The sequence below is a fragment of the Notothenia rossii genome, assembly GCF_949606895.1.
Source record: "Notothenia rossii genome assembly, chromosome: 8".
Classification (NCBI taxonomy): Eukaryota; Metazoa; Chordata; class Actinopteri; order Perciformes; family Nototheniidae; genus Notothenia; species Notothenia rossii.
This window is the reverse complement of record NC_136906.1, coordinates 28,468,833-28,480,063: the sequence shown is the minus strand read 5'-3', so window position 1 is coordinate 28,480,063 and position 11,231 is coordinate 28,468,833. Positions and strand designations below refer to the sequence as shown.

General features: G+C 40.1%; 1 protein-coding gene across 8 annotated transcripts in view; it reads right to left on the bottom strand.

The window, feature by feature from the left end:
- Window positions 1–1,083: 1,083 nt before the first annotated feature.
- Window positions 1,084–11,231, bottom strand: part of LOC307017094 (RNA binding protein fox-1 homolog 3-like) — a 263,790-nt gene continuing 253,642 nt past the window's right edge. For 5 of the 8 annotated variants that reach the window (XM_079646556.1, XM_079646552.1, XM_079646555.1 and 2 more), the window contains one exon: window positions 5,505–11,231. This exon is cut by the window's right edge and continues 1,537 nt beyond it. Coding sequence is in view for 1 of the 8 variants with exons in the window: in XM_079646553.1 (XP_079502679.1) it covers window positions 5,493–5,495 (3 nt within the window). In the remaining 7 variants the exon portion in view is untranslated. The other 3 variants (XM_079646551.1, XM_079646554.1, XM_079646553.1) reach the window with 2 other exon arrangements.

Here is an 11,231-nt window from a genome sequence, read left to right as displayed (position 1 = left end):
CCTCCCTTGCCTCAAACCTCATCATTGATGGCTACTCCGTCCATCCGCTTCTCTGGCCAAGTTAAGAGCCTTGGTGTCATCCTGGACAGCTCCCTCTCATTTTCACCTCACATAAATAACATCACCCGGACTGCCTTCTTCCACATATGCAACATCTCCAGACTCCGCACATCCCTTTCTCAATCAAACACTGAAGTCAATGCATTTGTCACGTCCCGGATCGACTACTGCAACGCCATCCTCAGGCATTCCCACCAAGCTCATCAATAAACTACAAATCATACAGAACTCTGCAGCCCGGATCATCACCGGCACCAAGGCCTCAGAACACATCACCCCCGTCCTCATCAAATTCCACTGGCTCCCCGTTCAATCCTGTATCAACTTCAAAAAACTACTGCTTACTTACAAAGCCCTACATAACCTGCCCCCCCCCCCCCCCCCCCCCCCCCCCCCCCATCCTCCGCTCCTCCTCTGCTGGTCTGCTTTTTATGATGAAAGTAAGAACTTAACGTCTGATTTCAATGGGGTTCAGTTGAGGCCTCAGGCTGAAAAAACTACATTTAAAAAGGATGCATACCTACAGACGACATTGTGCACATTTTGATGCGGCATAGCAGTGACACAACAACAACAGTATTTTCCCAATTTTGTTTTAGCAGTTTCTTATGCTGTGACAATAAGAATCCCATCTCATCTTGTTTGTCGAGGCTCAAAGGATTAAACAAAGTCAACAGTGATGGAGAGCCACTGATCTTTTGAAGTATTTACATTTGTGTGTTTTTGTTTCTCCGTTTTCCCCCTGAAGGCTCGAGTCTATATTTCCTCTCTTCACTCAGTTTGTCTTTGCTCCGATTTGGTAAATGGCAGCCTCTGCGACAGACAGGTGCTCTCCATCTTGTAAACCCAGAGGGGGTTCGGTATAAGACAAATGGGTCTGGGAGCGTCACCCCGCCCCGTTCCACCTGGCTCATCTCACATGCAGTGATATGTCATGGGAGTTGTAGTCTTACCTCGAGTCCCAGTCGGCCCCTAGAACGCAGGAACTCATCACTCACCACAAAACAGCTGAGACAAGTTGGCTGAAGTAGACAAGTTTATTAATGATAATAATGAGGATGATGAGGATGATGATAATATTAATAATTAGTCATAATTATAATAACGTTAATGTCATAATAAATAGAACTCTTCATCTGAAGCACATAAAGAGAAGCATACAGAAAGAGAAAAAACAAAAACACAAAGTTCAGAGTACAGAGCCAGAGGGGGGGCGGGGACTGCTAGAGACATTTTTTTTTTTAACCTTTCAATATATCCATTTAATTTTTTAACATTTTTAAATTTTATTTAACTGGAACATTTACAAAAAGGAGAAAGAGATAGATTTTAAAAAATCCTTATAAATAAATGTTGTCATTATTAGAACAAAATACAAGATTTCGGGGACTCAGAGGATGGAGCTTTTTTTTTTTTTAATCTTTTTCCCCCTGAAAGGACAGCTGGGGGTGGGGTAGGGGTAAGGAGGGGTGAAGGTTATTATGTACAGAACACCAGGTGTACAAAAAGGGCCAGTCGACTCACATACTAGAAGGCTAGGTATGGTGGGGGTCGGGGGGAGGCGGGACATCCTGCTAGTGTCACAGCTCAAGCAGTTGTGCTCAGGAAGATCAGGACCAGGTCATTATAATGAAGGCATCAGAGGGGAGGGTCGCTTTAACACCGTCTGTCCCCGCTGAGGTGCAGGCTGGAGCTTTAGACAGACTCACATGTTTGTAAAGGCAGAACCTCTCTGGACGCAGAAAGTTTAAAATTCAAAGGAGCAGAGATAAACAACCACATTTGAAAAAATAATAAATCCAAACCATACCTGACCACTGACACTAACATGGAAGACCAGTCAGAATAAATAGCTCGATTGGATACATCTAAATACCACCAATAAATATATTTTTTATATCAACAACGGATTAAAGTATGATGGTAAACAGGTTGCACATCGTCCCACAAAACATTATAAGGCAATAAAATCTCAGGTGTTTTTTTTTTTTTAGATTAAGCCTTTGTCAGTAAAGCACCAACAACGCCTCATGGGAGCTGTAGTTGTGGAATGCTTACACAATAATTGATATTGTTTCATACAGTAATGCAATGAAAAACATACTTTTTGTTTTTTACTTCTTCTGTCCTCAAGAGCCCAAAACAAATGACACCAGAGCATTTTAAATAAAGAAATATGTTTGATCAACCATTAGCTCTGGCTTACTTGGAGTAATTTACATCACAGCACATATTATTTATAATGGTCCCTTAAAAATGCCATATTAACTTCTCTAAGGCTTTTAAAACCTACAGTTCCAAACTTTTTTGAATGAAACTGCATCTATTGTAAAATATACACATCATTAGTGGGAACCAATGCGCTGGAAGCTAAGGGCAGGAAACAGGAAGTCAGAAAGTTTTGAGAGACAAACCCAACACTTTGTCAGTTTCGGTCTGTTTATGGGATTTATTTAAACAATACAATATATCATATAATTTATGAACTACTAGCTTATAAGTAGGTAACAGTGGTGTCTTCACATGTGACATCATTACTGTTTTGTTGCAAAGTGCATAGATCATTTAGTGAACACAAATCAAATCAATGGTAATAAGCTAAAAATGAAAAGCTGTGGTTCTTCATCTCTGTCAGTTATTTTGACCCCCCCAGGAATTTCCTTTTCAAAGTAAAACTCCAGCCTGCCCCTGAGTCTGTTCTGACCCACCACCAGCGCAGTAAGTAGGCCATACCAGTCATGTGACTCTCAGAAACAAACCTACAGGTATACAAAATGCTAAGCCTGAATGTGATCGCGCTGCATGGGAGAACAAATGACCGACTTTACCCCAACTAGACTTCACAACAGTTAGTTGCCATGATATAGATACTCTTTGTAATATATGAGAAGCTGTCCACAGATGAACAGAGGTCGCGTGGGTAGAAGCCCTGATTCAGAAAAAGTTTTTTTTTAATTTTTTTACCTGAAATAAGATGAAGTTAAGTGTGAGGTGAGATTTACTGCACAGGATATTAACAGCACACACTGCAGTTTTGTACAGGAAGTCAGGAGCTTAAACCTAGTGTTGCCTACTCGGAACAATTCACACAAAACCACTACGAGCTAAGTAGTGTACCCTGAACTCTCAAACAAAGTTGTGCTTCACCCGAACCTGCTCGCCTCTGATCAAAAAAATGTTTCTATTCAGGGCAAGCAGGTTTTTTCTCCAATATGCAATAAAAGCCTGCCCACCAGGGTCAGCAGGAGAACAGCGAGGCTGCTGCAGGAAACTGGGCTTCATCAGCGGGGCTCCTCGCAATACAGCAAGCTCTTCCTCAGCCCTGATGAGCCAATGAAATCTGGGTCACGTCAATACACATCCGGGCTCCGCTGTCATCACACAGTCTTGCTGCCTCCTGATCAAAGAGCACCGCGACTGTGTGTTCAAATCATACTTTGGTTCAAGTAAGAAAAGAAAAATCAATATTCATAAACTTTGTATCTGACACCCACAACACCTTGCACTAATTAGCAAGTCTTCCTAGCCTCCAATGAAGGGGGGGGGGGGGGGGGTGCTGAAGGACTTCAGATGTCTTTCCTGAAGTTTCTGTCGGGTTAAAACAGGATGTGATGTCTTGCATTAGATGGGGCATAGATGTGTGTAAATCTGCATTATTGTAAAATCTATCTGTGTGATAAAGGAGGGAGGGGGGTTCAGGGAAGATCAGTTCACACTATCACCATCACACTTTCAATCATATAACACATGATCACATGTTACAGTAAATATCAGGGATATATTTAGTTGGAGGGGGTGTGATATCTATGTTCGGGGGCCAGAGGCGTTTCCTGCCCACCCCCTCTACTCCCTGACACCACCACAGCCCATATAATAGATATGTATATATATTTATATACAGAAAAAGAATACATACTTATTGGACACCCTAGACAATAATGTACATTCAAAGAACTGAACCAACATTCTTTTTAAACACGTTTACAGTGACTCTTCTGATATAAAGAATTAAGGTTTCGCCTTAAATGAACACTTTTTTTCCTCTTTAAAAGTTTTCAGTGCTGCAAAAAAAAAAAAAAAGGAACACACAAATAAATATTCTCAGAATACATTGACAAAAAATTTGACATATTTCAGCCCTCGTTCCTTGTTACCGTCGGATGGGCACTACTGTATTTCTATAATGTTTTATCTAGCGACATAGTCTATATGCCTCAGGCTTGTGTTTTGGTTATGCACCTGCTGATGTAGTACAATGGGATTATTCGATTATAATTCAATTTGTTACATGGACGTTGATGAGTTATTCTCGTCAGGTGGAAACGTGCATCCTTGGTAGTTGTACGCACCTTTTTCCATCGTTGGTCTGATAGCTTGTCCGTCGGTGCAGAGTGACACAAAGGCTTGGGCTCGGAGTCTGGCAGGTGAGTAAAGTCGGCGACTTTTGCGCCATTTTCTCTAACTAGTCCTCAGTCAGTGACCTCTGCTGGGGCGTGGAGAGGGGCAGACCGGGGGCTCGGCTTTATACCGTCTCACCGTCCCGCCGTGGCTCACCCCCCCACTCCCCAACGCTGTAAACCAGAAATCGCTGCCCATTGGGGAGGGCGGGGATGCCCAATGGTGCTGCCAGGAGAAAGTGACATCACGACAGTATCCACGGGGGACGCTGCTAACAGTAGGCGCTGCGGGGCCAGTGACACCGCAACAAGGAGAAAGGAGCGACATCACCAGCCCGAAAAAAGGAAGTGAGGAAGCAAGGAAGGAGGTCAGGGAGGTTGGAAGGAAGAGGACGGAGCAGTGAGACCAGCAGGCTGACCTTTGACTCCGCCCACAGGAAGTAGAGCGTAGAAAGTGCTTCTGGCTGCCGAGCTCTCCCTGCCACCTTTCCATTTGTTTATTCTGTTTTTTGTTTACACGACCTCTGCGACAGAGCAGTGTGCCATAGAGAGAGGAGGGGGGGCTCCTCCCTCCTCCTTCCTGCATACCACAGAATCAGCATCAAGGGCCAACTGTTCATCTCCCTTAGCAAAAAACATAAAAACAGATTTGTACATATATACTGCTTTATACACACTTTTTACCATTGTAAATCACAAAAGTATAGAAAAATAAAATGTTTTATAATAACGGGACACTTTTCATTCTCTCTCTGTCTTTTCTACACGGCAAAAAGGTGCTCCCTGGTGGAAACTGGCTCACTCCGTCTGTCAAGTTTGTGGCTGGTTCGACACCGCTGCCGCGGCGCCACTTTGTACGCCTCCCGTCTTCCCTCGCCAGCCTCAGTAGAGGAACTCCTTCTCGTCTTCTTTTTCGTCTTCTTTTTAGTCTTCTTCTTCTTCTTCTTGTGTTATTTTCTTAAAGCTAGTTCTCCTCCCTTCGTTGTTTTCATCTGTGATGTCCATCAATACTGAGTACAGCTCTTCCTTTTGTATTTACTGGAAACAGGGGAGAGAAGCAGGGAGACTGGTAAATATGCAGAATGGAATGTTATCATAGGCATATATAATGAGAGGTCTTATTATAAGTGTAGCAGCAAGTTTATTCCTTTCTAAACAAGTTTTTTTAGGAGTAAGAATCTTGTCATGGAAAGAATATGCTGGAAAAAAAGTCCTTTGAAAAACTAAAATACAAGTAAACATGTGAAATAATGTATGGAAACTTCATGTAAAGCCCTCCAAACCCATCTTTTTCCCATCTATGTAATGTACAAGGAGGAAAAGTGCAAAATGGGTAAAAAACTGTCACAAAAAAATGAAACAATGTTAAAAACTCTACTGCAAAAAAAGTTTGGGAGCAGAGAGACAACAGCTTCATTCACTCTTCATCCCGTTCTTGTAATGTGACATAAAAGAAGCGGGAGCAGAGGCCTCGCGCCTGCCAACACTACCGCTGCTCTCCCCAGAATACAGATCACAGTCCGCTGTAATCATACAAGTGGAGATCGGCGGTTTGGCAGTGCAAAGTGAAAATCTCAGTGTAATGGGGCCGGATGGAAGCGGGGGAGGAGGGGGTGTTAGGGGCAGGCAAGGCGAGTTTCTCGGGGCCCTCGTCACAACATATGCTCGCTAATTCGGATGGATCTCTGGCAGCTCTTCCGACAAATAAATAAATAAAGGAATAAAAGGAAGACGAGCTTCTAATTTGCCTTTGTAGTGCGTTACTCCCCCCGAACTCCCCACCTCCCTCCAATCCAGAGAGACAAACAAGTGGCGTGCTCAATCAGCGTCCACCCCGTCTCCCTTTGCATACATCTCATGGAGGAGCTGCTCCCCCCGCCCCATCTCTCCTATAGCTCGGATTCACTGAGCGCTCGCTAGGGACCGCTATACAAAAATATCCTCATGCAGCCTTACAGCTCAGCAGGGAGGGAGCACAATACAGCGGAGCCACATATAGTCCTCCCTGACAGGCAGCCTCGAACTGAGAGGGCTGCGGAGACAAATATATTAATCACCCACGGACAGGAAGTATTCAGGGGGGGGTTAGTTCAGGTATTACAGCCTGCGTTCCTTTCACTCATACTTTGTTTAAACAAGTCTATCTTTAGCAATTAAAAGTGGAGCCCATTAAAGGGCCGGATAACAGAGAAGCTTTCTTCTTCAAAGACCGAGTAGTGTCGAGCCATGCAGATGTGTTTGGTTGTTCAGCTGTAATAACAATGTGATATCATGTGGATATGGTTTTGCGAGATTTTTCCAGCCACCCCAATAAAATGGAATGTTGTTCAGACTATGATGGCTGGGAGAGTTCAACACAATACAACTTACACCTGAGACAATTGCATTTTCTTTTCTTCTTCCTTATCAACTCCACCACCGGCTTTGTTAGTTTGTTTTACTTTCAGCAGGATTTTGCAGTGTCCATGTTGTTTTAACGTTATGACTTTAAACTCATGAGCACACCAAATAAAATCTGCTGAATTGTAAAAAAGGAAATCTGAGGAGCACCTGAATGCACCATTGGCATTGGCGGAGGTTTGCGCTGAAGTTGATGTTGTGTTCAATCCTGCCAATTCATCTTGAAAGGTATTTATATTATATATAGATATTATTAACATGAAATCAGCTGCCATATATCGGCACAGTTGTCTGTTTTTCTTTGCAATCAATTGTTGTCAAATGTGTGAATAATTCCAAATTTGCTAAACTTGTTATAGAATTGAAATGAACTTGTTCATATGTTTGTATTCACATTGTGTTAAGCTCTCTTCGCCATCATACTGTAGCAGCTGTCCCTATTTGCAACCATCTGAAGGGCCAGGCACCAACAGGGCTCAGTGATGAAATGCTTTAAACAAACAGATAAGATGCACACATAATGCAACAGTCCAAAATCAGATTCTGATAAAACCCTTAAAACAGCAACAACAACATCCATGTGTGAAGGCAGACATAATGTTCTTATAACTGCTTTATTCTGACACTGAAAACAATCAGAGGTTACTTATATGTCACATAAATAATCCATGAAATAAGAGAAAATGTCATAATAGTATACTATGAAATAAATCCAAAAGAAAATTACTTTACACCTTTCAGACAATATATTCTCATTATAGAAATTACATACAATTCAAGAACAGCTGAATTGAAAATACACAGATGACCCCACTTCATATAGGAATACATATAAAACAGTGAATCAGAGATTTGCGATATATGTATATACATCTAAATGTATTTACAAGTACTGTAACTTTTTAGCTTGGTTCTCTTTTGTACAAATATCTTTTAACTAATAAATGCACCTGCCAGCTTATCAGGGCTTAGTAAATACTTGTATTAAATATAAATGATGGATAAAGAGTATTTTTCTGCTGATATGTAAACGTTTCTCAATACTACCATTAATAAATACGAACAGATGTGTGGTTCAAAGAGGTCTGGTTGCATATTAGGCTGGTTATGGAATACAATGAAAGCAAACTAAACTGAGAAAATATCAAAGTGTCTGTTTTATAAATTCACATTTAGATTACTTTTAACTTGCAGAACTAAACGGCTCAGACCTCTACAATACCGACATCCAGTTATTTACATGTTTTGTCTTTAACATTTAAGCCTTGATAAGCTGACACACACATATATAGACAATGCTAATTTGAACTTTTTCTTTAAACTGTAAACAAACCCGTTGCAGACTGATAGAAGCAGATTCTAGATGACAATACTCAAACGTGTCCCTTTAATAACAGCGCAGTAGAATTATATTTCCATTTGGCTTTCATCCCCCTGTCGACTTTTGAAAGTCGGCCATTTTGAATTTCTTTAAATTTTCAGCTTTTTAGTGAACATTTTTTTGAAATTCTCCTAGGGCAGGGGACGGCAACCCGCAGCTCTCGAGCCCACTGCTCTGGCTCCCTTGAGCTAAGACAAAAATAAGAAGGAAATAAAATAAAAATATTTGTAGGACTATTTATATTTTGTTGCACGGTTGAAAATGTTTCGTATCTTCTATTTTGAGGTAATAGTGTGACAGATTAAAAAAAAAAGTTTTAATTAGGTCAACTAAAATATGCGTCACATTCTGCCACGGTCCTGCACCAGCGCCTTTTCTTGCAGGCGAATAAACTGACCCCTGGCTCGATGAGCGAACTATGGATAAATCAAAGAAAAGTATCGGAAGAACACATAGGGGTTTAATTCTGCGAGGACTGTTACCTGTTTTCACAGCACACGATGCTGGCTTACCGGTATGTTTGATATGTGGAGAGAAGTTGTCAAAGGTGCTACAGCCTTTATGTATTGGAGGAAAAACATGGAAGAGGAAGACAGCTGACGATCTTCAGTCATAATTCAATCAGTTAACTCTTTTTAGGGTGCAGCTATATGTTTTATTTATTTTAAAGTGGGCCCATTTTAATTATATTAATTTTCTTCAAATGTGCAGAGGACTCCCCAAGTGCTGTGTTGATTTATTTTAAAGTAGGCCTGTGTATTTCTTTTGAATTCTCCTTATAATAGTTGTTTGTTTATTATTAGAGGTAAACAGTTTTCTATAATGTAATAAATAATAAATGCAAAAAAACTGTAGTTTTTGTCAACTTTATAAGCTATCAAGCTATCAAATATGTTTTGCGGCTCCAGACAAAATGGCTCTTTTGGTCAAAAAGGTTGCAGACCCCTGTCCTAGGGTGTAGAGCAGAAAAAATCTATTTCTTAACAGATTAATTGCATGTCAAATGTCATGTTATATTTAAAAGGAATAGTGGTAGCTCACAAATTAAATCTGTTTGTCGAAGAAAAATAAACATTTTAAAAACTATTATTATGTGTCTACTGAAAATTGTCTTAGATTTCGGAAAGGCCAGACCTCTCTCACTGAAGTCCGATTGACAACACATTTGGCACACGTGTCCATCTGAATGTGCCATGGTACAAAAAGCTCCATGGTACAGCAAGGCCCCGCCCACATGGACGTCGGCCATTTTGAATGATATGCATTTTCCTGTATTTTTGGTGCACAAACTACTCTTACAGATATATCATCATATATCATTTGAATGCTTTATAAAGTGGTTATTTAGACTGCAAATATTATGTTGATTGACTCATCAGTCAATCAATGAGTTCTGTGATGCATTCTGTCATGTTTGGAATTATTATGTTTTTGTTAGCATTACATTGTAAGTCTAATACATGTCAATAACGTGGCCAAGTACTTTTAGTTTTTCTCTATGACTGTGTAATGTTACAAATATTTGATTGATACTGATATTTTAGAGGCTATTGTGATGTTATTACAGGGACTTAGAGTGAAGGCATGTAAAACTGTATCCTAACTACAATATGTTAGCAAACTGCATTCACTTCCTCTTTCTCTTATCCCAAACACACTCGTGCACACACATTCTAATGCATATGTATATATATATATATATATATATATATATATATATATATATATATTTATATATAGAGCACATAGGCACACACATTCACATCAGAAAACTAAAATCGACTTAATTCCATTCTAGCTTTCGTAATAGTGGTCACTAACCAACACCCGCACATGAACTCTGCTGCAGAGTTTACACTAAAAACTCACACAAATGCACAAACAACTTCACCTGTTTGGTTAAAAGTAATATTCAAAGTTTGCTTTGACTCATATAAAAACTAAGTGCTAGCATATAAAAGGAAGAACGACATTTGCTTACCCACGTGAAGATTCTTTTAGACTCATGAGATTATGGGTTAATTTTTCTTTTTTTGTGTGTTGATAAACAACATATCGTTTTAACATCTGGACTAGACATAACTAGCTGTATAGGATACTTTTATAAATATGTAACATCTTGTAAAGTTTGGAAAAGCAAAAGTGCAACAAACATATTTTTTTTTCTGAGACCACAAACACTTTTGTGAGTGCATATAAATAAAATACTGTCAGCAATAGCTTTGAGTTGTATTCCTAGCTGCACTGAAATCTTGAACCGCTAACAGCTACACAGAGATTTTCATTTTCAATCTGCCTCACGTAGCACACAGTTGTAATAGAAGCCAATGCAACCACTGTATGTGGACTAAGAGGCGAGCTCTGCTGCACTCTACACATTTACATCACGTCTCCAGAGTGCTTTTAGAATATATCGTACTGTACGTGTGAGTATGCAGTGTAAACTTAGTTATACAGTATATGTCTACATATATATAATACAGTAGCTTTAATAAAGAACAACAGTACAGTCGTTTTTTATCGTCCTCTTTTGGGGTCTCTGCTTGAACAAAAAATCATCTCGTATAGAAAGCTGTGTTTGCTAAGAGGACAAACCTGCTGGTTGTGTTAGAAATTAAACTACCCTGCCTGCTGAGGAGTGTTTAGCACTGTATTGTTGTGTGTGATCAGTTAGTTTATCCTGAGGTAAAACATTTTGTGAAATGTTTAAAAAGAGACTCTATGCAGAACAGCCCCCTGTCGGGTTCAGCCACCTCCGTGCTGTGTCCTTACTGCGTATCAGTGTGTTTGTGATAATACAGCGCACCTTGAGTACAATTCATCTGCCGTGGTGTTAGTGCCAAGTCTTCTGCAAATTACGTTCATCTGCAACTATTTAGCAATTTGTTTGTTCTGCAAAAATGAGGAAGGCGACATCTTTAAATAGCTTGTAGTGTTCACACAGAAATCCAAAACTAAAGGGATGCAGATTAAAATGATAAAGATAAAGTTGG